The sequence below is a fragment of the Hemicordylus capensis genome, chromosome 3 (genome assembly GCF_027244095.1).
Source record: "Hemicordylus capensis ecotype Gifberg chromosome 3, rHemCap1.1.pri, whole genome shotgun sequence".
Taxonomy (NCBI): Eukaryota; Metazoa; Chordata; class Lepidosauria; order Squamata; family Cordylidae; genus Hemicordylus; species Hemicordylus capensis.
In genome coordinates, this window is record NC_069659.1 from 350,145,995 (window position 1) to 350,172,728 (window position 26,734).

The 26,734-nt window shown below is 46.2% G+C and overlaps 1 protein-coding gene across 1 annotated transcript in view; it reads right to left on the minus strand.

Moving 5' to 3' along the window:
- LOC128350627 (cytochrome P450 2J2-like) overlaps positions 1-17,543 on the minus strand; it is a 46,478-nt gene extending 28,935 nt beyond the window's left edge. Inside the window, exons 1-4 of the mRNA XM_053309017.1 lie at positions 17,373-17,543; positions 11,548-11,710; positions 2,411-2,560; positions 389-549 (exon numbers count right to left, since the gene is read on the minus strand). Of these exons, the coding sequence (XP_053164992.1) occupies positions 389-549; positions 2,411-2,560; positions 11,548-11,710; positions 17,373-17,543 (645 nt within the window). The remainder of the gene's footprint in view (positions 1-388; positions 550-2,410; positions 2,561-11,547; positions 11,711-17,372) is intronic.
- Between the last annotated feature and the right edge of the window lie 9,191 nt (positions 17,544-26,734).

A 26,734-nucleotide genomic window follows, 5' to 3' on the forward strand; every position in this document is an offset into this window, starting at 1 on the left:
GGGGTGCAGTGCTGCAGAGGCGAGGCAGAGGAGAAACAGGGGGAAAGAGATGGAAGAGTCAGTGGTGACAGGGGAGGGTCCCATAACATTGTTGGTCATCTGAGCTGCCAGTTGGGAATGGTGGACAAGGCCCTTACCAACCATATCGATATCAGATTGGGTTGGAATTTGACATCGGGGGCTGTGCATGGGTCCAGTATATATGGCCTTGTCCTCTTCCATCCCTACAAAAGACCTGAGAGGCTGAGCAGAGATTTAGTCCTGGGTCTTCTTTATTTTAAGTCCCAGCTCTAACCACTTGTTTTCAATCTCCACTCTAATTACTAATAATAAGTTTGGGTCTTTGGGTGACCCATTCAACTATTAAGGAAATTAAAAGATTACTCACAATTTGAGGGACACTACCTCCAAATTTTTGCAAAAAAGCAATGGCTTTCACCAGTTTCTGGAAGTCTTCATCTTCAGGAGAGAACCGCTGTCCAAAAGTTAAGACACTGATTACATTGCAGATCGAATTTGTGATGGGTAATGAAGGATCAAGAGGCTGCCCTACAAAAAAAGGTAATTGCACCCATATCAATATTAATCCTACCTCTACTGAGAATACAATTATTGGGCTTAGAATGCTATTGACATCTCCTATGATTTGTATTTCATTTTGGGGAACAAGAAGAAATGCATCAAACTCCATTCCAAAAGGCAGAGAACGTACATGAATCTTTCTGCAGCCTGGGACATGTGGCATCATAGACCTGGTTCACACACTCATCTGAATCCAGCTTTAACGTGGGTTATCGATATTAGTGTGAATGTGTGATCCCATGCCAAAGTGCTTTCTGCTCCTTAATGTGGGTCCACAAAATCACACTAATGTCAGTAACCCACATTAAACCAAATGCAAATGACAGTGTGGTACAGGCCATAGACTCTTAGTGCCCCATCCTTGTTGGCCATAAGGTGAGGCAGAGGCATGGAGGAGAGGCACAGGCCTGTCCATGGGACCTTGGAGAAGAACCAGAGAGCAAGCTGACTTGACAGCAGCCAGAGGCAGACTGAGCCCTTAAGAACCTCTGAGCTCAGGATGCCCCTCCTGGGTTCTTCCTCGCTACCTGGAGAGTGGAAGCCTTAAAAGGTCAGTCTTCTGGAGCAGTGTTTCTCAACCACCGGTCCCTGGACCGCTGCCGGTCCCCGAAGGCTTGAGTGCCGGTCCCTGACTGGGTGTCAACCCCCCCCAACTGAAATCAAGGCACTCACTTCCTCAATTTTGCACATGGCACGGAAGAGGAAGAGTATCACGGAGGCATGGGACCCTTCTTGTGCCTTGCCTCCATGTGCTGCTGAGATCTTCCTACAGCTATCTTATTCCCTATCTTTACAGCTTCAAACTGTATGCGGTGCGGGGGCATGGAGGAAAAAGTATGGCAGTGGGCACCACTTGAAGGGCTGCTGGTTCTTGCATGCTCATTATTTGCAGCCAAAGGTTGGTTGATTGAAACCCAGCTGCCTGTTGTGGTCAAGGCGCCTTGAGAGGGAACGCTGTTTCCCTCTTGCATCAGTGGGGCTTGCTTGTATGTTGTTTTCATTGGCCCCATGTAGCTTTTGAATTTTTCTAATGGCCCAACATACCCTCTCCACTGAGTAATCAGAAGCACCTCCACCCCCACCCCGCACATACTGAAGACATACTGGAGACAAATTTGTTCACCCAGGCTTTTAGATTCAGGGGTTCTCAACCTTGGGTACCCAGACATGGGTGGACTTCTACTCCCATAATCCCCAGCCATAATGGCCAAATGCCATTGTTGTTGGGGGTTATGGGAGTTTAACTGAGAGACCCAAGGTTAAGAACCCCTAATATTCCATGTTTGCAAAAGATTCCAAATTTAATTATTTTAATGCTTATATTATTTTCATTCTAAACTGCCCAGAGATGCATGTTTGGGGCAGTATAGAAGTCTGATAGAGAGATAGATAGACAGACTTGAAACCCCTTTACTAACTGCTGGTCCGGGAAACTGCGCATGAAGAATGTAGCGGTCCTTGAAACTCTGCACGAAGAATTTAGCGGTCCTTGACTCCAAAAAGTTTGAGAAACACTGTTCTGGAGTGTGGCAAATCCTCCTCCACTCTGTCTGCTTGTGGCTGGTGCTGGGGTGCAGATATTGGTGGGCATGATGGTGTGTGAGAGGCTAGCTCTGTAGTAGGCTTGGGTTCTGAAGATGCTGACCTAAGGGGCTCAGGCACCAAAGGGGTTGCCTCAGAGGGCTCCAATTCTGGGGCTATCTCGGTTTCTGGGCTGGCATCAAGATCCAGAGCTGGTCCTGGTCCTGCCTCTTCCTCATCTGACTCAGAGTTGTTAATGGGACCAGGGGCTGTGACAGCCTGGACCTTGACACTTGGCATCACATACCATTGGCTTGTGCAAAGGTCTCCACAAGCTGCTGGGCTTCCTCCTTTATTCGGTGCTCTATGCCTTTCTTCCCTAGTCCAAGTTTCCGCAGGGTAATTAGTCCAAAACGCCTGTGCTGCTTCCAGATGTGTCCATTTGAAAACAATATGCCTAAGTTAATCAGGAATCAAATGATTGCTCTGAAAATGCATGTTTAAAAAAATTGATTCATTGCCAGGCTGGAAATGCCCCCTCCCCTGCCAGTGCATTCAAGAGCAACACATTCTTGAACCAAATCCAGCGCTTCCTCACCCATCTCCCCAGGAAGGGGACCAACTGGCCTCCTCCACCCCTTTAGAGGAATGAGGTAAGTGTGGGCCTCACATAGGTGGCTGTGGAAGACTTAGTGGACCATGGGGTGTCCATGAGGCTGTTCTGATGGGCGGCCAAGACCAGGCTAGGGCAGCAAAGCCCAGGGATGGTTGCCCATGTGAACTGCCAGGAGCTGTTTGACTCCCAGCAGTGCCTCAGAAGAAATCCTACCTAGAAGCTCGCCAGTTAGCCAAGGTTAAAAGCACGAGTGTGGTCTTAACCCTGGCTAATTGCTTGTGTGCCAGCGCCAGCTGTTTCCATCCGGTGCTGACACAGGAGCAGGCTCCTGGTCATCACATTGCAGCGTGCACTTCCAAGGCGCGTGGTGGGATCTCCAGAGGCCAGGAGGATGCATCCCTGCCCCCATTCCTCCGTGCTGCCTTTGACAACAGCAGAACATCTTGGCACACAATCTGCACACCCAGAACCAGCAGGAGGATCATCTGTGGGGAAGACGAGCTTCTGCAGCCTTCCCCGGCATCCGCCAGCAAGCCCACTCACGCCATCCTGAGAAAGGGCTTGATATCTCCCTAGAGATGTGGTTAGCAGCACAATGGCAACTTGCCCAGCCAGACAGCTTCTGGAAGGGGAGGATTATCTCTGGAAGGGAAGTGGCCCTGTTATTTCTCATGGGTGGTGCCTAGTTGCTTGAATGCAGGTTGGGGGGTAGAGCATCATGGGTGCCAACTAGCACCCAACACGCAGTGGGTCAGCCTGGTGATTTTTAGGGTTTTTATGTATTTTAAAATCTCTGGTGTTAACTAACATTTTCTCATAATGAATCCCTATGAAGAAGCAATGCAGCATCAGGGAATCTGATTTGTTTAGATTCTCGGATGTGACATTACTTCTGCATAGGGTTTCATTACAAGACAAAGTTAGTTAAAACCAGAGAATCTAAAATACATATATATTCCCCCCAAAATTACCCAAGTACCCCACTGCCTGGTGGCTTGGATGGTAGTTGACACCCATACTGCCCTACCCCCATACCTACTCTGAAGTACCTGGGCACTACCCATGGGAAGTAATTGGGCTGCTTCTTATCCCCTCTATTCTCTGTGGCAGAAAAATACAAAATCACTTAAAAATATATTTTAAAAATTCTTAAAAATCACCCAAGTGTCTCACTGTCCTGCGGGTTGGCTGTTAGGTGGCATCCATGGGACCCTGCCACCAAACTCACTGTTGAATCCCTAGGAGCCACTCACAGGTGACAATGGGGTGTTTTGTGTCCCCATTGCTGACTATGGGTGAAGCAAGCTGCTGCACACCCCACACTCACTCACTGTGTCCCTCTCCCACTACACAGAATGACACTACAGCATGCATTACACAATGAAATCTGCTGCATCCAGAAGCACTAATGCTCCCCCACCCCTCACAGGATGACAACATTGCAAGATGGTCCACAGCAGCCAGTATGCCCCCCCGCCCCACACCGCTCTACAGGATAACAGCAAGCGTTGCAACATGGAATCGCAACATGAAATTCAACTTGAGATCCACAGAATCCAGAATGAAATTCAACAGGAATAGCAGCATGAAAACCAACGTGAAATCCACCCACAGCATCCATAAGTATTATCTCCTCCCACAGGATGACCAAACACACTGCCTCATGAAATCCACATGAATTGCAATCAAATGAATTCAAATCCAAAATGGGCCACTCCCTCCGAGGTCCTCTCCCATGCTGAGTCTCAGTCCTCCAGCTCCTGTTCTGTCTTCAGCTGTCTCCAGGGAGCTGCTGCCTGCCTGTGGCAATCAGCCCCTGGAACCATGGCACTCAACAGCCAGGGGGAGTGTAGCTGGGCAGGCTCACAGGGTGGGTACCCAGTCATGCAAACAAAACTGGAAGCAACAAGCCAAGCCAGTCGAAAGCAGGGGACCCACTATTACTATAAAATGAATGAATGAATGAATGAATGAAGAAAAGGGGAGAAATGGCCACACAGGAGCTCTTTCTCTTCCAGCAGTCACAGCTCAGGCAAGCAGCCCACTGGCAGTGCTGCAGTGATTTTCTAAGCTCAAAGGGAAAACTCCTCCCCACCCACACCAAAATTCCCACCCAGAATAATCTTCTTAAATTCAGGTTGAATCTAGCACAGATCAAAGAAAGAAACTCTACTACTTTGCGCAGCAGTCCACCTCACTTCTTCAGCAGCAGCAGCTGCCGTCAGCAGTTTTCCCCTCTTCTCTCTCCACAAGCTGGAAGAAAATGACTGCCTCAGGGACTCCCCTTATGTAAATGTGGATGTCGCTTCATTTTCCTCCAACACTCGCTTGTCCCTCCCAACAAGGCAACCAAGAAGCAAGGAGGATCACCGGCCAATCATTACACACTGCAGAGAACCAACCAGAGTGGCAGAAAAGCTCAGAGCGACATGAATTAATGGCATTGACTAAGGGAAATGTGAATCTTGAATCGATTCACATCAAATCTGGGGAGATTCTATTCAAATTCTATTGTGGCCAGGGGTGCCAGCCAGGGCAGATTCATTTTGAGGTCAAATCACCCAAATCGACCAGATTCGAGTCGAATTGATTGGACCTCGAAAGATTTGCACATTGCTAGTTAACAGGCCACAATTGGCAGGATCAGTGCAAGTCCCACAAACAAAAATGGTTAATGTTAGAACAGGGTTGAACAACTCTTACACTCCTCATGAATCAACAGCTCTTTGCTTCTTGCCCTCTCTCCATCTTCCTGCCACCCTTTGTAAAGTGCATGGAACGGCTATTTCTACTTCTTCTCCTTTTCTCAGTTTCTTCTCAAAATCCATCTGTTCTACAATTACCTTTATTGGTTGGTTGGTTGAATATATTTTTATACCGCCCAAAACATGAGTTCTCCAGGCGGTTTACAAGACAATAAAAACAATCAATAAAAAGATTAAAACATTTAAATTGGAACACAATGTAAACAACATCTAATTAAAAGTCTGGCTGAACAAATGCATCTTGACTGCCCTTTAAAAAGTTGTAGGAGATGGGGAGGCTCTTATTTCAGCAGGAAGTGTGTTCCAAAGCCTCAGGGCAGCAATGGAGAAGGCCCGTCCCTGAGTAGCCACCAGACGGGCCGGTGTCAACTGCAGACGAACCTCTCCAAATGATCTCAATTGGTGGTGTGGTTCATAGCAAAAAAAGACGTTCCCTTAAATACCCAGGGCCCAAGCTGTTTAGGGCTTTATAGGTTATAACCAAAACCTTGTACTTTGCCCGGAATCTATCGGCAGCCAGTGTAGATCTTTTAAGATGGGAGTGATATGGTCTCTCCAAGATGACCCAGAGACCAACCTGGCTGCTGCATTCTGGACTAACTGCAGTTGCTGGACTACACACAAAGGCAGACCCACATAGAGCACGTTGCAGTATTCAAGTCTGGAAGCGACCAGCAGATGTACTACTGTTCTGAGGTATTTATCTCAAGAAATAGATGCAGCTGGCGTATCAGCCGAAGCTGATAAAAGCACCTCTGGCCACTGCCTCAACTTGGGACACCAGGGAGAGTTTTGTGTCCAGAAGCACCCCATAGACAACGTACCTGTTCCTTCTAGGGAAGTGTGACCCCATCCAGAACAGGCAGATCAAAATCATCTCCCGAGTTCCAACCTCGCACAGTAAGTACCTCCATCTTATCTGGATTCAGTCTCAGCTTGTTACCTCTCATCCAGCCCATCATTGCCTGCAGGCAGGCACTTAGGGAGGTTATGCCTTCTCCTGAGGATGTTGACATGGAGAAATAGGTGTGGGTGTCATCAGCATACTAATAACACCCTGCACTAAATCTCCCGATGGTCTCTCCCAGCGGTTTTATGTAGATGTTAAATAGCATCGGAGACAATATGGAGCCCTGAAGGACACCATACAATTTTTGAAGAACAACTTTCCCCGAGAAACACCATCTGGAATCTGCCTGAGAGGGAAGAGTGGAACCACTGCAAAGCAGAGCCTCCCACCCCCAACCCCCTCAGACGCTCCAGAAGGATACTATGGTCGATAGTATTGAAAGCCTCTGAGAAGTACAAAAGGACCAACAGAGTCACACTTCCTCTGCCAATTCCCAGTTGGAGATCATCCATCAGGCCGACCAAGGCAGTCTCCACCCCATAGCCCACCCAAAAGCCAGTCTGAAATGGGTCTAGATAATTGGTTTCCTCCAAGACTGCCTGGAGTTGGGAGGCCACCACCCTCTCAGTTACCTTGCCCAGCCACGGAAGGTGGGAGACAGGTCTATAGTTGCTCAGTTCTGAGGAATCCAGGGCAGGTTTCTTCAGAAGTGATCAAATAATTGCCTTCTTAAGACAAGGAGGCATCCTGCCCTTCCTCAGAGAAGCATTTATGATCTCTACCAGGCAGAGACGTATCTAGGGAAAATAGCGCCTAGGGCAAGCACTGAAATTCACCCCATGTCCAAACATCTGACACCCATCTTTCAGATAACTTTACCATAATGTCAGCTGAAAAATACAAGTCAAGCTCGTTAATCTTTTAATATTTCAAAAACTATTTAGCAGTGGACTTAGCCAGACCCAAAAATGCTGGGAAACTACAAATTTCAGTATGTGGGGGCTCATGAAATACCCAAATACAATGTGGAGATGTACTTGGAAAACTAAAAAGAAGTGCCTGTCTAATTCTCTACTGTGCATTGTAGCATCACCATTACATAAGTTTTAAAAATCAATGGAGAATTTGACTTTTCCCAGATACTCTGAAAATAATTAAAGGATATGCAGAGTAAACTGTGTCACTGCTTGGAATATATTCTAGTATTTCAGAAACACAGTTAAAATGAGAGAAAGATAGCAAGAAACTCCCAGTGGGCCTTAATATTAAGGGTTTCACACTGATTCAAAGACAAACTCACCATTAATAGCCATATTAGCAAGACATCACATTTAACACACTTATCACAAGAAGCAAAGTAAGAGCAAATGAATACAATCCTAGCTCTTAAGCGTCAGCTCAGTATTCACAAGCCCTTATTCTCTGTACATAGTGCCAATCTGAATATGTGTACAGTGTCATATTATATTTTTATTATTATTATTTTTACCCATAGCCCCTTTGGGGGGCTTCCTAAAGGCTGGGGTTTTTTTTGCAAAGATTCCCCTCACCCCGCTGGCCTCTAGGGCCTCGCAGGGACCATTTGAGCATGTGCAGTGGCCATTTTTACAAATAATCTTTTTTTTTTTTAAAGGCCACTGGAAAAAAAAAGGCCACCGCGCATGTTCAAATGGCCTCTGCAAAGCCTGGCATGACCTAGAGCCTCACAGAGGCCATTTGAGCATGCACTGTGGCCATTTTGTTTTTGGCAGCCATTTTTAAAAAAAAATTAATTTTACAAAATGGCGCCCCCCTTCATGTGGCACCCGGGGCACGTGCCCTGCCTGCCCTACCCCTAGATACACCCCTGCCTTCTACAACAACCTCTGTGCCAGTCAGTATTAGCCACACTGGGCAAGAGTCAAGAGAACAGGTGGTAGGCCGCACTGCTCCAAGCAGCTTTACCAGATCCTCACAAGTCACAAACTGAAACTGAGCCAGCCTAACCACATAAGAGGAGTTGCTGGACACCTCCAGTTCAGACACTGCAGTAATTGTGGGGTCTAAATCCAAGTCGGCCCGAATCCAAGAGATTTTATCCACACACAAAATCATTAAACACTTCACAATGGGTAATTCTTTTACATGATCCCCACCGCACGTTAAGGTCATCTGAGGAGGTCCGTCTCCAGTTGGCACCAGTTCGTCTGGTGGTGACGCAGAGGCAGGCCTTCTTTGTAGCTGCTCCTGGGCTATGGAATGCATTCCTGGCAGAAATTCGTAATCTGAGATCATTGCTGTCCTTCAGGAGAGCCCTTAAAACGTACTTATTTGGCCTGGCCTTCCAGAGTTTTAAATGATTAATTGTTTTAAACTGTTTTAAATTGTTGCCCTGATTTTCAGGGCTTTTAGCTGTTTTATTGGTTTTATTGTGTTTTAATTGTTTGATTTTAATTGTTAATTTGTTTTTAATTGTTTTTATCATGTTGTGAACTGCACTGAGCCGTATCGGAAGGGCGGTATATAAATCTAATAAACAAACAAACAAACAAACAAACAAATAAATAATAGATGGTTCCAAATTCTGATTCAAGGGAGGAGGGGCATTCACTAGCCCTCTCACAACCCTGGATAATTCTGCTGGACATGAACTTACGGATGCAATACGGGCCAAAAAGAATCGCTTCTTTGCTGCCCGTATTGCCAGAGCATAGATCTTCAATAGATCTATATTATTCAATAGATCATAGATCTTCATAGATCTTCAAATGTGCTCTGTGTTGTAATCTCTTGTATTAGAGTAGAGTCTTCCTCCACTTGCGCTCCAGTCTACCTTGCCACTTCAGCCCCTGTAATTCTTCCGTATACCAAGGGGCCAATTTTAAAGCGGGTCGGAGACGACGCTTAGGTGCAATCATGTCTACTGCCCTGGTGAGCTTGCTGTTCCAATTCTCCATGCGGGCATCAACAGGATCACCAGCAGAGCCAACACTAAATCCCTGCAAGGCTTCTTGGAACCCTATTGTATCCAATAACTTTCTTGGGCAGACCATTCTAATGGGCCCCTCACCCTTGCAAAGATGGGGTGTGACTGTGAGTCATAGGAACATAGGAAGCTGTCATATACTGAGTCAGACTATTGGTCTATCTAGCTCAGTGTTGTCTTCACAGACTGCCAGTAGCTTTTCCAAGGTTGCAGGCAGGAGTCTCTCTCAGCCCTATCTTGGAGAAGCCAGGGAGGGAACTTGGAACCTTCTGCTGTTCCCAGAGCAGCTCCATGCCCTGAGGGGAATATCTTACAGTGTTCTCACTTCTAGTCTCCCATTCATATGCAACCAGGGCAGACCCTGGATAGCTAAGGGGACAAGTCATGCTTGTTATGACAAGACCAGGTCTTGTGGTAGCTGGTCTTAAACAGATGGTGGTCCGTCCATGACAATCGGGAAATCACAGGAGTCCCCACCCACGGAACACCACCCTGATCAGAGTGAAAGACTAGATCAAGCATGTGACCTGCAATGTGCATCGGTCCCGAGACCCTTTGGGACAGGCCCATAGTTGTCATGGCCACTATGAACTCCTGAGCCACCCAAGACAAATTGGTCCCAAAGTGGATATTAAAGTACCCCAGCACCAGAAGCCTGGGAGACTTCAGTGCCAAATCCGAGACCAAGTCTGTCAGCTCAGGGACTCCACCGGGCAGTGGGGCAATTGGTACACCAAGAGACGTCCCAGTCTATCCCTGGTCCTCAAACCTAGGTACACACATTCAATATGGTCAGAAATTTCCAGAGATATCCTGGTCAGGGAGAGGTTATTCTTATAGACCACAGCCACCCCATCTCCCCACCCTCTTCCCAGGGAGAAGCTGGGACCAGACTGGGCCAGCAGCCTCCTCCGACCAAGTCTCTGTAATACATACCAGGTCTGCCTCTTCATCCAGAATCAAATCATGGATGGTTTCCGACTTATTCTGGACAGACCTGGCATTACAGAGGAGCAAGGTGAGAGTCTGTGGGAGGTTGGAACTGCTCCCCAAGGTCAAAGAGCTGGCAGGGCAGCTGGAAGGGGAAAGCTAATAGATTTCTGACTTCCCTTCCCCTGACCTGCCAACTTTACTTCCTCTATTCTTCACCATCACCAGAATAGCCACCCCACACTCAGTGGACACCTCCCTTGTCTCCCCATCCCCAGACAAACCAAGAAATATCTGAAACACCCAGGATCCAAAAACAACAGAACCCAAAAAAATCACCAGGTCCCTCACCCCCCCCCCGCAAAGTGGCTCCCATAAAGGTGTGACCACCTTTGGTGGCAACCCCACCAGTGGCGGGCCTACCACCACAGGGGAGCATTCCTTTTATAAGCCTAGAAAGATGGCTAATCTGAGCAGCTGATCCTCAGGCCCGGATGCCATATAGACTCACCTGCAGGGCAGCCACAGCCCCACATGCTGGGGGGCACACAGGCTGTCAACAAGACAACAGCAGATAGCAACCACACAGGCTCTCACCACTGGGCAGCAACTGTCTCTGGGAAGCAGATGTTAACGCCACCTCCTCCTCCCTACAAGGCATATGATCACGATAGACTCATGTCTGTCATCTTCTAAGTTCATATTAAAGCTTTTGTAATAGAAGAAGTGGAGTGTGGAAAAATCTTCTGCGAGAAGCAAAATCTTACTGTATATCATAGAATCCAATCATACAGGGGCGAAACCATATAAATGCTTGGAGTGTGGAAGGAGCTTCAGGGACAATGGAAAGCTTTTTAGGCATCAAAGGACTCATATTGGAGAAAAACCATATAAATACTTTTCTGGAAAGAAACCATATAAATGCCTAATGAACATAGCTGGTCTATTGCTTAGATGTGGGACTAGGACTACAGAGACCATAATCCAAATCCCCATTCAGCCATGAAACTCACTGGTGTACTCTAGGCCAGTCACTCATCTCTCAGCCTATCCTACCTCACAGCGTTGTTATGGAGACTTTTTTTTAAAAAAAAAAATCACCATGTACATAACTCTGGGTATATCTGAGCAGGATATACATGTAAAAATAAAAATAGAAACAAATGAATTTCTATTAATTTTCCAGAGCTAACCTGCTAGATAAATCTCTACTGAAACATTCAGAGTGGTTTTTCTCTATTGTTTTTTTCAAATGACTTAGAGCTTCTTTATCTGGAGACAAGATGACTATAACTTCTGATTTTTCACCAAGACCTACCTCTTTCTTGAAATGTAGCTTTAATTAAACTGGTTGCTGGTCTCCCACTGAAGTCATCTGAATGATTGATCAGCCCTTCTTTTACGGCTTGGAATCCTGAAAGTACTACCACAGGTACAGGCCCTGTCCATATGGTGTAAATCTTTCCATATTGCTTTGCCAGCTGCCATTTGGGTCAAAACAGAGGAGAGTCAAGCTACATTAAGAACATAAGAACAGCCCTACTGGATCAGGCCCAAGGCCCATCCAGTCCAGCATACTGTTTCCCATAGTGGCCCACCAGATGTCTCTGAGAAGCCCACAGGCAAGAGGCGAGGGCATGCCTTCGCTCCTGCTGTTGCTTCCCTGCAAGTGGTATTTAGAGGCATCTTGTCTTTTAGGTTGGAGGTGGCCCGTCTTTAACAACTTGGAATCCTGAAAGTACTGGCATGGGCCAAACAACAGGCCAAAGCCGACAAGTTGAAAATGCTAGCTAGCTAGCCACAGGATTTCCCAACTGTAAGAGCTGTTCTACAATAGAACAGTGTGACTTATAGAGTGACAATTCTCCTTCACCGGAGTTTTGCATTGAAAGCAGAGGCTGGTCAGCCTTCTATCTTGGCTGTAGGAGATTTTGGGCTGAGATTTTGGAGTCTCCCAGCTAGTAGATCTGATGATTCTCTGAACCAACCAAACAAGTTGTTCTAGTAAGAACTAATGAGCCTACTTTCCTTTCACTGCCTCTACAACTGTACTAAATTTGGTGGTAGTTTCCAAGTGGGGCAAGGAAGCTATCAAAATTATTTGAAAGGAATTGGACAAAGGGGTGATTTTAAAGTGTTTTTTGAAGTTTATGTGTCTTTAAGGTTTTTCTCCATAAAGAAGCATGGAGGTATCAGCAGCCCCATAACTGCACTTGTGAGGTGCTGGGGTGGCCCAGAGCGAGTGGTGTTGTAGTGCACAGAGGGTGCCAACCACCCCCATGGGTTGCTAACCCATGGGGTACTGAGGTTTGCTGTTTTGCACCACCACTCGCTCTGGGCCACCCCAGCACCCTTCAAGTGCAATTATGGGGCTGCTGAAACCTCCATTCTTCTCTATGGAGAACAACCTTATAGACACATAAACTTCAAAAATCACTTAAAAATCAGCCCCTTGCCCAATTCCTTTCAAATAATTTTGATATCTTCCTTGCCCCACTTGAGAACTACCACCCACCACACGCCACTCTTGGTCACCCCTTTCCCCCTGAAATGAAGGTATACATTTGCTGCTATCTTCATTATTCCCTATGAGGAATTCAAAAAATACTTTAAAAATTTACCAATAATCGGAGGAGTGTCTGATTGCCTTGGGGCTAGCTGCATGGGGTTGCGGGAGGACGTGATCCATCACATTGGCTGTTGGAAGTCTAAGGCTCTTAGCTTCTATGTATGCTGAGTTAGAGGCGGTTGTTGCTGGTGTTTACATGTCTGTTTTCTTGGCAGGTGCTGGCAGAGCAGCAAATCATTCTCCCTGGGCCACACAAACCACAAGGGAGCGATTGACCAATCCACCTCTTAAATATCCAAAGGTGTTCACCGATGATCTAAACCCTCAAATTACCACCCAGCCTGCACTGTTCCTGCCACACAGGGAGGTTAGCCTAGCTTGACCACCCTGCCCCAAACCTCTTCAAAACCTCAACAATCTCACTCCAAATATTTTGAAGATACAGGTCACATCCAGCCTCCAACAAATGAACCCCATCTGGGCAGAAACGTTGGGGGGAATGGGCAGAGAGCCCAGGTTGAGACAACACTACTCCCCCGGCAGCTGTAACTGGTTTGCCAATTGCAGCGGAGGTCTTACGCTGGGTTCTTTCAATTCCCCTCAAACTTGTATGCGTGCAGCCATTCGTTGGTCTTTGGGGCATTCAAGAGAGCCAGCACCTCCCAGTGGGGCACCTAGCTTGGCTTGGGAGAACATGCCTCAGTTTACTGGATGGGTATGCAGGGTATGGTGTGGAGCCATCTGCTCCCAGCCATGTGGGATCATTTAGCTAGATTCCCTAGGCCTGATTTCATTGTTATTCATTTGGGTGAAAATGCTTCAGGCAAGTGGACTGGCCTCTCTGTTATTCAGCAAGCCTCCTCTGATTTTTCGGTCCTGAAGGGTTAGCTCCCTGGCATTCGTATCATATAGATCAGTTGGCTGCAATGCAGGGTTTGGCGGGGGGTGCAGAGTTTGAGGGGAATTGAAAGAACCCAGCGTAAGACCTCCGCTGCAATTGGCAAACCAGTTACAGCTGCCGGGGGAGTAGTGTTGTCTCAACCTGGGCTCTCTGCCCATTCCCCGCAACGTTTCTGCCCAGATGGGGTTCATTTGTTGGAGGCTGGATGTGACCTGTATCTTCAAAATATTTGGAGTGAGATTGTTGAGGTTTTGGAGAGGTTTGGGGCAGGGTGGTCAAGCTAGGCTAACCTCCCTGTGTGGCAGGAACAGTGCAGGCTGGGTGGTAATTTGAGGGTTTAGATCATCGGTGAACACCTTTGGATATTTAAGAGGTGGATTGGTCAATCGCTCCCTTGTTGTTTGTGCGGCCCAGGGAGAATGATTTGCTATGAAACCTGCTTCAGGTCTTCACTAACCCTTGGCTGAGCGGTCCAGGGTGGGTGAAGCCCTAGAAGTATCCAGGCCCTCTTTACTAAAGCGGCTGGCTTTGAGGGAGATGGGCAGATTCCACCTGCCTGTTTCCTGAGCCAGGGTGTGTCGCCCTGAAAGGCACGGAGAAGGACGACTGAGTCCTAACCCGGCCTTGTTAGGCCCGTACTGTTGTTTAGGGGTGATTAATCTCCCCTGTGTTCTAGTCTGCTATGCCTTCTGTTATTGATTAATAAAAGTTGTGGCCCTTTCATGCAACACTGGGGTCTGAGCACAAGTTTGAGTTGTAATAAAAATGTGAAAGATTGAGGGACAGAGAGTGGAATAAGTTTGTGTGAACCGCCCAGGTACATTGCTGTATGGGGTGGTATAGAAAAGTAGGAAAGAAGGAAGGAGGGAAGGGAAGGGAAGGGAAGGAAAGGAACACTTGGCTTGTCCTCCACCTCTTCTGATGCAGTACAACTTGCAAAGATTTATTTATTGTTTAGCAGTAGCTCATGCTGTTCCTGCCCCCTTGTCTTCCCACTCTCTTATTCTAGTATATCCCAATTGATTTTATTGCCATTTTTTCTTGTCTTCTGTTACAAGGAGTATACAGGTAGTCTATCCTCTGTGCATGACAATCCGGACTGCTTTTTGTAGTAAAGTGTATTTCACAGAGCTCTGGGTACTGAAAGGTTAATAGCTGTAATTGTAGAAGGCACTTCTACTGCACCTGCACTCCTGAATTTGTGACTACCCCTCTTCCCAGAGATCCTGTAGAGAACATTCCAAGACTCAGAACCAGAGGCGTAACTATAGGGGGGGCAGGGGGGGCACGTGCCCCGGGCGCCATCTTTTCTGGTCACGGGGGGGGGGGGGCGCCGCCATGACCAAATTTTTTTAATTTTTTTTTTAAAAATTTGTTAATACAAATGTTTCCTGCTCAGTGCAGCAGTGCTGCAGCAGTCAAGGGAGCGCATCGGTGCCCCCTTCCCCACGAGCGGTCCCTTCCGCGCCGCCTGCGCCCCCCCCATTGCTTTGCTGGTGCCTGGCGGCCAGTCAGTGGCCTGGCTTGGCGGTGGCGGCGGCGGCGGGCGCTTGTGAGGAAAAACCTGGGGGGGCGCGGTGGGGGGGCGCCATTTCAGTGCTTGCCCCGGGCGCCGTTTTCCCTAGTTACGCCTCTGCTCAGAACTGATATTAAACGACTCTGGAATGGAGCACTGAGGAATCTCTGCTGGGGAAGTACGGGGCAGGCGAGGAGGGGGAGAGCGCTTGCATGGAAGTTGAATTTGAGAGAGGGAATTGTTCAAAGGGAAGCTGTTTTGTGAAGATTTCTTGGAAGGAAAGTGAGGAATGTGTTTAAAGTTGGGTGGAGAGGAGGAACAAAAGGTAACCCTAAGCAGCGTACACTTTGCTATCGATGTGAGTGTGGAACAGAGAGTTCTGCAGCTGCCATCTGTGGGGGACAGTTCATCATTCTGTAATTTTTGACTCTTAATTATGCACAGAGAGTAGGGAAGGCTGCAGAAGGACAATGGTAAGTAGAAAGCACGCTTGATATTACAAGCGTTAGTAATATCAAGGCATAAGCTCTCCCCAGGCTTGCTTTCAATAGTGACCTGGAGATTGCTCTTGATTCCCAAAGATCCCAGGACGGTCCTGAATGGCTGGCAAACCTAGATATGAGTGATAAATTCTCAATATGGTAACTAAAATTGATGGGTTGTTATTGTGTTGCCTGTCTGTGTACTCTCTGCCTGCCTGCCCTTTGGATAATCGCTTGCCGTATGTCAGTATTCCTCAGCTGTAAATGGGGACTGATTCCTTCAGAGGGGAAGAAGCTAAGTAATGCATATGTATGTATTTTGTGTATTGGGCTTGTCTTGTCTTATGTGACTCTCCTCACTGCTTTTGTCACCCTCAGCTGCCATACACTTTTAGTTTCTTTATTCTGCTAGTGCTACATCTGAATCTCAGTTTTGGGGGTTCCAGTGTGGTCTGCCATACCCTCTGGCTGGAGTCGGTCCACTTATGGACAGGCATGTTTATCTTTTCACTTGTGAAATGTTGGAGAAGATGCCGCTGGCTCCTGTAATGTGTGATATGAAGTAGAAATTGTAGTCCTTTTTGGTTTCTGAGTGAAGAGCCTGAATTTCTTTTTGTCAACTTGCCATTAAAGAATATGAAGATTCCAATTCTGACTGCAGCTGTTCCTGAAGATTTTCCCCACCCCCAAGCTTTAATAATATCAAGACATAAGCTCTGTAGGCTTGCTTTCAACAGTGGCCTGGAGATTGATGCTGGAGATCTCAGGCCAGTCCTGAATGGTTGGCAAATCTAGAGGTGACTGATGGAATTCTCAGTATGGTGACTGGTGGTTTCTTATTATGTTCCCTGTCTTTGTACCATTGCTTTCATTATAACATGATGCATCTTGTATGTAGGTTTTCCCAGGTCTGGTCTACACATGGCACTTATTTAGAATCCTATGTTTGGTAGCTACTCATGTGTTTCCTGTGGTTTTGTGTATTTTAACTTTATTTTTAATTTTGAAATTATATGAATTGTTTAGAATTTAAGCTTACAGGAAGTCCCCAACCAACAAACAGGTTCTGTTCCAAAAGTTTGTTTTTAAGTCAGATGTTCATAACTCATAACACATATAGTTTGCATGAGCTATGACTTGATTGTACGTTTGGATTGGCGTTTGTAAGTTGGGGGCTGCCTTAATGTGATACATAATGGATACAAACTTGCTTTGTTTGTAAGTTGAACATTTGTCACTCAGAGAGTTCCTGTATTGCTAATTTCCCTTTTGAGTTCTGTGAGGCTTTTAATATGTATTTAATATATATTTCCAAGCTAACATGCTATTGCTTACTAGAAGCTTGTCTTGCATCCCTTGTATCGATCTGACTCAATTGCAGCATTTAGTCCTTAGTTTAAAGGTCCCATTTTATGTCTGTTCTCCCACACTAAGCATGAGCCATATCAACATATAATCACATTTATGATAGAATACATAACACCTGTAAAGTAATCCATTCTTTTGGTGGGTAGATGAACATACACCTAAACAAAAATATTTCTGCTAAACATAAATGCTATACTTTTCACCTGTTCTAATGATTTGTTATCTACAATTACAATTGGAAGAAAATAGCTCACAATTATCTCCAATAATACTCTTATTAGGAAATTGATTAAGTAGCAAGCAGTACCTTGGTGAAAGTATCTAGAGAAACACCAAATCTAGTTCGCCACAGGCCTCCAATGACAGGAAGTGGGAGAGGTCCAGGAGGGTATCGTCTGTGTGTCCAGAGATGTTTTAGGAAATGCAGAGTCAGGAAGCATACCAGGATTGCAATCAGAAAAGCCTGTATCCACAGCATTTTCCAGCTTTCTCTTTCACTGTCTTTGTATTTGTCCAGTGCATCTGAGTGTGCTGAATGCACTCTCTCTAGTGGCTTTTGTCAGAGATATTGCCACCATGAACTGCTCTACATGTTTTTATGTGTTCCAGTTATAAAAGACAAGTGAACCTTCTGGTGTCCTAGAAAAATAATCTGGGAATGCCATCCTCCAAACATATATTATATAGTGGCATGTGTGATTACGTTTTGCAATAAAAGTGTGTTGACATATTCAGGATGCAAATGCAATAAATATGCTACTGCTACCTTAATATCTGTTCCATTTTACTGACTTGCCTTGATGCCCTAACACAATTAAAAGAAGAGCAAAGTTGGACATACAAACATATTTGCTTAGATTGTTCTGAAAAATGGCAGATGCAGACTTTTAGGAAGGAGTGATTATTTTGCTTTTTTATGTTGTTTGTCTATTAGGCAATGCTAGTATATGCCTTGGTCCAAATCTGGGCACGCTAGATGTGGATGAGAATGGATCAAAGTTCTTGTGATGTTTTTATGGGAGGGTGAGAATAAAATTTTTCCTATATTTTGTTGTCGCTGTTGTTTTCAGTGCTCTTCTTTTGTGGGGGAGAGGATTGCAATTGTGAAGTAGGGAAAACTGAACATCAAGGAGAGGGCAGAAGATCTGCAGACGTCTTAGGGGAGAGATAAAAATGAGCCAAGCTTAATTAGATATTTAGTCAGTACTTGGACTATATATCTAGGCTGATTATATGCATGCAGCAGAATCACCTTTTGAAGCACAGGAAATCCCGGTGTGTTGCTAGGTAATTAAAAGATCTGGGGGTGCATAGGATCTGGATCAAACTTACCCCTACACGATCTGGTAATTAAACTCGTTCATGATCTGCCCATAACAGATAGGTTAAAAAAAAAAAAGTTTTCTGGCTCACATACCACAGAAGGCTTTAAGAGGGGTTTGGATAACTTCATGGAGGAGAAGTGCTTCTATGACAGTAGAAGCACTACCAGCAGGCTTTGCACTGCTGCGTCTATGTAAATACCACTGACTGTGTTGTGCAACAGGACAGGTCTGGTGTAATACTGAGCAAACACAGTTGTGCAATGTGATACCCATTGGAAACAATGGCTGTTGTGCAAGGGTGTAGCAAGGTTTTATTTTATTTATTTATTTATTAAAACATTTCTATACTGCCCAAAACTTACATCTCTGGGCAGTTTACAACAGAATAAAAACAAAGTAAAACATTCGTTAAGATGAAAATGGGAGGGGACACACAAACACACACATACACACACAACAATATAAAAATTTTAAAATAATATTTTAAAACAGCATTAAAACCATTAAAACCATTAAAACAACATTAATTAAAAGCCTGGGTGAAGAAATGTGTTTTTAAAGACTTTTTAAAAGCTGTCATTGATGGGGAGGCTCTTATTTCACTAGGGAACGCATTCCAAAGCCTCGGGGCAGCAGCAGAGAAGGCCCGTCCCTGAGTGGCCACCAGACGAGCCGGTGGCAGCTGGAGATGGACCTCTCCAGCAGCTCGCAGTGGGCGGTGGGGTTCATGCAGAAGAAGGTGTTCCCTTAAAGGTTGGAATGGGCCCAGAGACAAGATTTTAAAATGAGCCCCTGCCTCACTGAAGCTCAGCTCATGAGGTAAAGAAATCTTTAATGAGGCTGAATAGTGGTAAAAACCATAAAACAATGTAAAGCCACAAGTCTATTTAAAAAGTTTGGGTGAATAAATGTGTCTAAAGACTTTTTAAATGTTGTCAGAGGTGGGGAGGCTTTTATTTATTTATTTATTTGTTTATTTATTTAATCAAATTTGTACACTGCCCCAAACTTTAATCTCTGGGCAGTTTACAATAACATAAAACCAGTTAAAAACATATACAAAAAAACTAAAAACAATTTAACAATTTAAAAATAAATCTGAGATTAAAACCCAAAAAATTTAGGAAGCAGAGAAAGCTTGGGCAAAAAGATGGGTTTTCAGGGTTTTTTTGAAAATTGTCAGAGATGGGGAGGATCGTATCTCAGAAGGGAGCACATTCCACAATCTCGGGGCAACAACCGAGAAGGCCCGTCTGTGTGTAGCCTCCCCTTATCTCAGCAAGGAGAGCATTCCACAGTCTCGGGGCAGCAACGGAGATGGCCCATCGCTGCGTAGGCACCAGATGAGCTGGTGGCAACTGCAGACAAACTTCTCTAGATAATCTCAACAGGTGATGAGGCTCATTGTGTAGAAGCCATTTTCTTAACTACGCTGGGCTTAAGCTCTTTAGGGCTTTATAAGTTATAACGAGCACCTTGTATTTTGCCCTTAATCTTATTGGTAGCCAGTGTAGTTGATTTAATATAGCAGTAATAAGGTCTCTTTGTGGTGACCTGGTGACCAACCTGGTTGCCACATTCTGGACCAACTGCAGATTCTGGACTAAGTACGAAGGTAGGTAGCCCCACATAGAGCGCATTGCCGTAGTCATGTCTGGAGGTTATCTACCCGCATATGAAGGAGCTGTAGCAATGAGGTAGGTGACTAGAGCTCAAAGACTCAGTACGAATCCAACAGATCAGAATTCATAGCACATTTGAACATCTATGCTCTTGCAGGGTGGCTGGTAAAGAAAGGGCTCTTTTCTTCTTGCATTGCTTCCGCAAATTCACATCCAGCTGAGTGGTCTAGGTTGTGAGGGGGCTAGTATGTGCCCCTCCCCCTTGAATTTGAACTTGGAACCATCCGTCTTTTGCTGTGACATCTTCAATGGCTTTTTTTGCAGATAAAATATCTTGTATTCTGGCCGAATTGGATTTTACAGTTACTGCCGAGTCTACTGTGAAGGTGTCTAGCAACTCCTCTTATAGGATTAGATTGGATCACTTTCAGTTTGTTACTCCTGGGGATGTGGACAAACTGCTTAGGACTGTATGTCCTAGCATCTGTTCTGTTGACTCTTGCCCAGATTTGCCTCTTGCCTCTCAGGTTCAGGTTTCTTCTCATGCAGCTCTACCTGATGAATGGTCAGCCTGTAGGCAGTGTACCTTTCAGGTGGGACAGGGGAGAGAGGAGCAACCCAAGCTGTCCCAAAGGGTGCTTATTTGCCTGCCTCTCCTCTGAGGACGGGTAGCAAGCGGAGAGCCTCCTTCATTTGCTCCTAGAGTAGGAAGGCCCCTCAGAGGCCATCTAGTACTACCCCCTGATTACTGTAGGATATCCAGAGCTTGGGGATCCCAACAGGTGACTGCCCAATCTCTGCTTAAAGTTCTCCAGCCAGAGAAAGCCCTATGCCCCCCAGGTGATCATGGATCCCACCACGATCTAACGGCTCTTTCTGTCAAGATGTTTCCCCTTTTCTTCAACCTAGGAATAGTCCTGACTCTCTCCTCAGCTGCCTTTCTGATGAGACACACCCAGTGCAAAGTGAGGAGAAGGATCCCCCAGGACCCTGGCAGGGCTGAGGGTCTGCACCTTGCCAATGCAGCACCAGCCAAGGAGCTCAGTGGCTTCCGGCCTCCTCCGTTACTCCTGGTGTGAGATCAACCCAGCAACTGGGCAGCAAGAAAAGGAGGGTGGGATGCTGAGTGCAAAGACCTGGGATGGTAACCAGCAGAATCTGGCACTCCTCCAAAACCTCATGGGGAGGCAGGGGTAGGGGTAGCATCAGAGGCTGGCATGGGTGGGCCTCTGCCAGGGCTCTTGGAAGGTGGTCTCTGAGATCCCTTTCATGCCCAGAACCTCCCAAGACTTGTGGCTAAAGATACCAAGGAGAACACTACGAGGGATGTGCATGAATCAATTTTTTTGATTCGATTTGTATCCAAATTGAATCACCCCTGATTTGTTTTGGGTCTGAATTCCCTGCCCCCCTGTCAATCACCTCAGATTTGTTTTGTACCTGAATTTTCCAAATCCAAATCGATTCAGGGCAAAAAAAGGGGCTCTGGGGGCAAAAGAGTGGGGTTGGTGATAATACCCAATGGGTGGAAGCTACCACCCACATTTCAAAGAAATTGGGCAAAATGGATTTCAACAGCCCCATAACTTCACATGGGGGGGGGGCGCACCAGGGTGGCCCAGAGTGGGTTGTGGTGTAGTGCACCCAGGATGCCAACAAACCCACAAGCCCATGGAGCACTGGGTTTTGTTGTTTTCAGTGTCTGAGGTGTTCCTAGAGTTGATTCTCTGGTAGGAAATGACAGTGGATTCTCTCATTTCCTGTCAGAGAATCTGCTCTCAGAACACCTCAGACATTGAAAACAACAAAACCCGGCGCCTCATGGGCTTGTCGCTCTGGGGCTGGTTGGCATCCTATGTGCACTAACCACCACCTGCCCTGGGCCACCCTGGTGCCCCGCAAGTGGAGTTATGGGGCTGCTGAAATTCCCCATTATTCCCTAGGGGGGGAAAGCTTAAATACGTGCAAACTTCAGTGGGGGGGGGAAATCACCCCTTTCATCAATTTCTTTGAAATCTGGGTGGTAGCAGGCACACATTGGGAAACTACCACCTGACCCATTCTTCTGACCCCCAAACCCCTTTTCTACCTCAAATCTGCCACAAAGACATGCCAACTTCAAAATATTTTTTATCAACACCCGTTTGCCCAATTTCGTTGAAATCTGGGTGGTAGCTTCTTTGCACCCATTGAGCACTACAACCCACCACAACCCACTCTGGGCCACCCTGGTACCCCCCCATGCGGAGTTATGACTAAGGCCGCTGAAATACCCATTATTCCCTATGGGAAAAAGCTTAAAGACACGTAAACTTCAAACCATTTAGAAATCACCCCTTTGCCCAATTTCATTGCAATTTGGGTGGTTGCTTCCACCCATTGGGCACTACCACTCAACCCACTTTCGCCACAAAATGTAGGTCAAATTTTTTGAATTTTTTGGTTCCGATTCTGGGGTGATTTGTTTTGAGTTTGGGCAACTGAGCACAGGGGTGATATGTTTTGTCTACAAATCACCCAAATCAGCCAGATTCAGGTACAAATCATTTTGTACCTGAATCATTTCATATATCCCTAAACACTAACATCTTTTTTTAATGCACTAGGAGCAAGAAACATGCCAGGGTGGTGGCTGTGGGGGGTGCAGAGCAGGTGGGGAGCAAGGGAGCAAACTACCCTGGGCCCCATGAGGTTTTGTACCCCTAACATATTATCATGACTTCTGATCTGCTGACAGCTCAATGAAAATGACAACCCAGTGTGTGGCAGCTGTGAAAAAGACCAAGTCCGTGCTCAGGATCATTAAGATCATTAGGAAAGGGATTGGAAATAAGGCAACCAGAATCACAGCGCCCTTATAGAGATTGATGGTCCAGCTGCACTTGGTTTGTTGGTTTGTTTACATGTGTATTTCTCCAAGGAGTCCAGTATAGTATCTTTGGTTATGTTTATCCTCACAACAACCCAGCGAGGTAGGTTAGGCTGAGAGAAGCGATTGGTCCAGAATCACCCAGGGAATTTCATGGCTGCTGCATCTGAAAAAAGCAGATTGCAGAGCTGGGAAAGGTCCAGAAAAGGCCCAGAAAGGGCCATCTCGATGACTACCATATTGAGGCATCTCTGCAGCAACCATCCAAGACAGTGTGTGACAGAACGAAGCAGAAGATCTCTCAACCAAATTTTTCAAATTCGTTTTCCCCTTCCCACACAGACACAGACTTTGAATTGCAGGCATTCACCACACAACAGAAAACTTTGAGAACCCTCAATCGTAGAGGCAATTGGAATTTGAAAGTGGGGCAAGGGGGGTTTCTTTGACTCCTTATTTCAAAGAAGGGCACTTCGCATTTCAGAGCATTCTAATTGTATTGAAAAGAACTGCTCTGCATGGGAATGCTTGCTGCTGGCACACCAGGGACTCAGAACTGCAGGAATTCACCACCCAAGGCAGTGATTTTATCTATCTATCTATCTATCTATCTATCTATCTATCTATCTATCTATCTATCTATCTAATTTGTATACTGGCCCAAACTGTCGTCTCTGGGTGGTTTACAATAACATAAAACCAGTTAAAAACATATTAAAAAACTTAAAAACAATTTAACGTTTTTTAAATAACCAGAAATTAAAACCCAAAAATATTAGGAAGCTGAGAAAGCTTGGGCAAAAAGATGGGTTTTCAAGTGTTTTTTGAAAATTGCCAGAGATGGGGAGGATCGTATCCCAGCAGGGAGTGCATTCCACAATCTCAGGGCAGCGACCGAGAAGGCCTGTACCTCCACAGATGACCTCAGTGGGAAGTGGGGCTTGTAAAATGCTCTCTTAAATACCCAGGGCCTAAGCCATTTAGGGCTTTGTAAGTTATAACTAGCACTTTGTATTTTGTCCAGAAGCCCATTGGCAGCGAGTGTAACTCCATCAGTAAAGGAGTTACTGATAACAAATGACTGCTGATAAATTGGGGGGGGGAGGCAGGCTGGTGTTTTAAGCACTAGCATCAGGGGTGGAGCCACCATTGGGTGAACGGGTTCAAAGAACCTTGGCTGGCGCCCCCAGGAGCTGTGCCTTGCGGCCCCTCGGACAAACCCCGCGTCTGATTTCAGATGCAGGTGGGGGGTGTTATTTCGCTCCCAAATGGGGCCGTGAGGCTCAGTTTGGGACCGATATCGGCACACGCTGTGTTGGCAGCGCAGCTGGAGTAACTCTCTCTGCTTTTTAAAGGCGGGGGGAGCCACTCCTGGCCACACTGCCAACATAGCGTTTCTGATCTCCCTTGATCAGTTGATTAAACTGATTAATGTCTGATCAAACCATTTACAGTCTCTTACCTTTTGGTACTGGCAGATCTATAGGAGTTTATTTCCTCTCGGGCTCTGAACTATTGGACGAGACCTATCATCCTTTTTTCCTGTCCCTGATGCTTTATAGGTTCTTATTGTCCATCCTGTGCTTGCAAACATAAAATCACAAATGCCATCCCTGGATGTTGTTGGACTACAACTTCCATCATCCCAGCACAACTCCCAGGGCAACTCCATCCTGAATAGGTTTTGGCATCAGTCAACATGTGGCAGTATCTGGCAGGTTAAACACAGCAGAAGTCTACATTTGGCAGTAGTGTTCTCTTTAACAGGGATATCAGAAAGTGCCAAAACCGCCCGGAAATGGGTGAAAACGGCCCTTCAGAGACTGGGGGAGAGGCTGGCGGGGGGAGGGGAACCACTGGAGACACACATACATGCACAAACACAGAGCCATGGCAGCACCCCACCCCCTAAGGCCGCCACCAAATCTGGCAGTGAGTAAAAAACATATTGTTTTAAAAACAAGAGACTTCCAGAAGTTCTTGACTACAGCTCCCAGAATCCCCAGTGGAAATGGCCTTTGCCCGAGGATTCTAGGAATTGTAGTCAGCAACATCTGGGTATCCTTGTTACAGGGAACACTGTTTGGCAGTACCTAACTTCTTTACAATGAAATTGACATGCAGCAGTATAAGACAAAAAGCAGAAACAGTTGATCTTTTATGTCAGCTTTCGGTTCCAAAGACTGGGTGTCAAACTTTGATGAAAAATCCAGACTAGAAATCCAGACTTACACTTAGAAAATGTCATGGATTTCAAATTATATCAAAAATTTACTTTTCGGCTCTGGTAGTCACATGGCACATGTAAAACTAAACGAAATGATCAACATCATCAGAAAGAGGACTTGGCCTTGGCCATGATCAGAAAGAGGACTTGGCCCAAACTCTCTTCCTGGCTAGGAGTTAGTGAGGCCTGTGCATGTCTGACTGGGTGTGTCAATATTTGGGGGCCAGGTTGATTTCCATTTCTATACCATGCTTTTAATGGACCAGGATATTCCTGTGTGGTTTTCATCGGGTCAGGCTTCCACACACGTGATGGCTTGACAGTAACACATGTTGGCCCCACTCCACCCTACACGATGAGTACCAATCTAGCTGGATTCAGACAATTGAGACAGAAATAGCTACTATGGGCCTTTTGCCCTTGACCTTGCTCAGTATGGGCTATGATCAGGCAAAATCAACCATCAAGCATTGCATTATAGACATTGAATGCCAAACTGATCGCAGCAGTGTCCCAAAATTTCATATCAGCGATGGGCTTAGACATCATCCCAAAATTTCATATCAGCGACAGGCTTAGACATCATCACAAACCACACCGTTGAGGTGTCCCTGTGTGTAACTCACTAAAACTGTATCAAATTTGGTTCAAATCCCTAGTGACCCCTAACTGCACCCATTCAACTGGCCAATGGGTGGCACACCAACGGCCCCGGAAATACAAACCAAAACTCACCCCACCAGCAGCATCTGAATGGACCTGCAATTCGGCCTTAAGTTGCTGCTCGGTCCTCCAGAGGACACACCATTATAATCCCTTAGAAAGGACTCCCATATGGCCAGATCCACCCTTAACCCTTATTTACTCCTTAAATGGAATGATCATATTACTGTTACTGGCTGGCATACAGCACAGCAAAATATGGGGGGCTGAGCACTTCCTGTCTTGCTGCAGGTGCTTAAAACACGGCCAGCAGCATGCCACGCGGTGATCTACCACTAACCAATGGCAGCGGTGTTGCACAACTGGGCTTGTACACAGGGGCGTAGCTAGCCCGCTGGCGGCCCGTGTGCGGCTGCAGCGGGAGCCCCAATAGCCCCGCCCCCTGCATCTGACATCAGACGCAGGGGATAGCCACGCCCCCTGCATCTGATGTCAGACGCGGGGGCGTGGTCTGGCTCCCGAACGGAGCCTTGAGGCCGCACGGCCCCTTCGGGAGCTAAACTACTGCCCCCGTGTCAGATGTCAGATGCGGGCGGCGTGTCAGGGCCACGAATGATGGCTCCTTATTGGGCACGGCTCGGGTTCTTTGAACCCGTTCGCCCAATTATAGCTATGCCCCTGCTTGTGCACATTTAAATCGAAGCAGAGCAGCACTGTTCCAGAACTCCACCAGTGGTTTTAGGCACACAGAGAAGTGCAGGCTGTGCTCAGCTGTCCACGTTTTGCTGCTCTCTATGTCAGCCATGACCAACAATATAACACCATCAATGTATTTTGGTGCAATAAAAAATATCACGCAAGCAAAACATACCTTATTTACTCAAACAGAAGACAACTCTGACATTAAGACGACCACCTTGAAAGACAGAGGATAAATACAGAGTATACCTGTATTTACCTGAA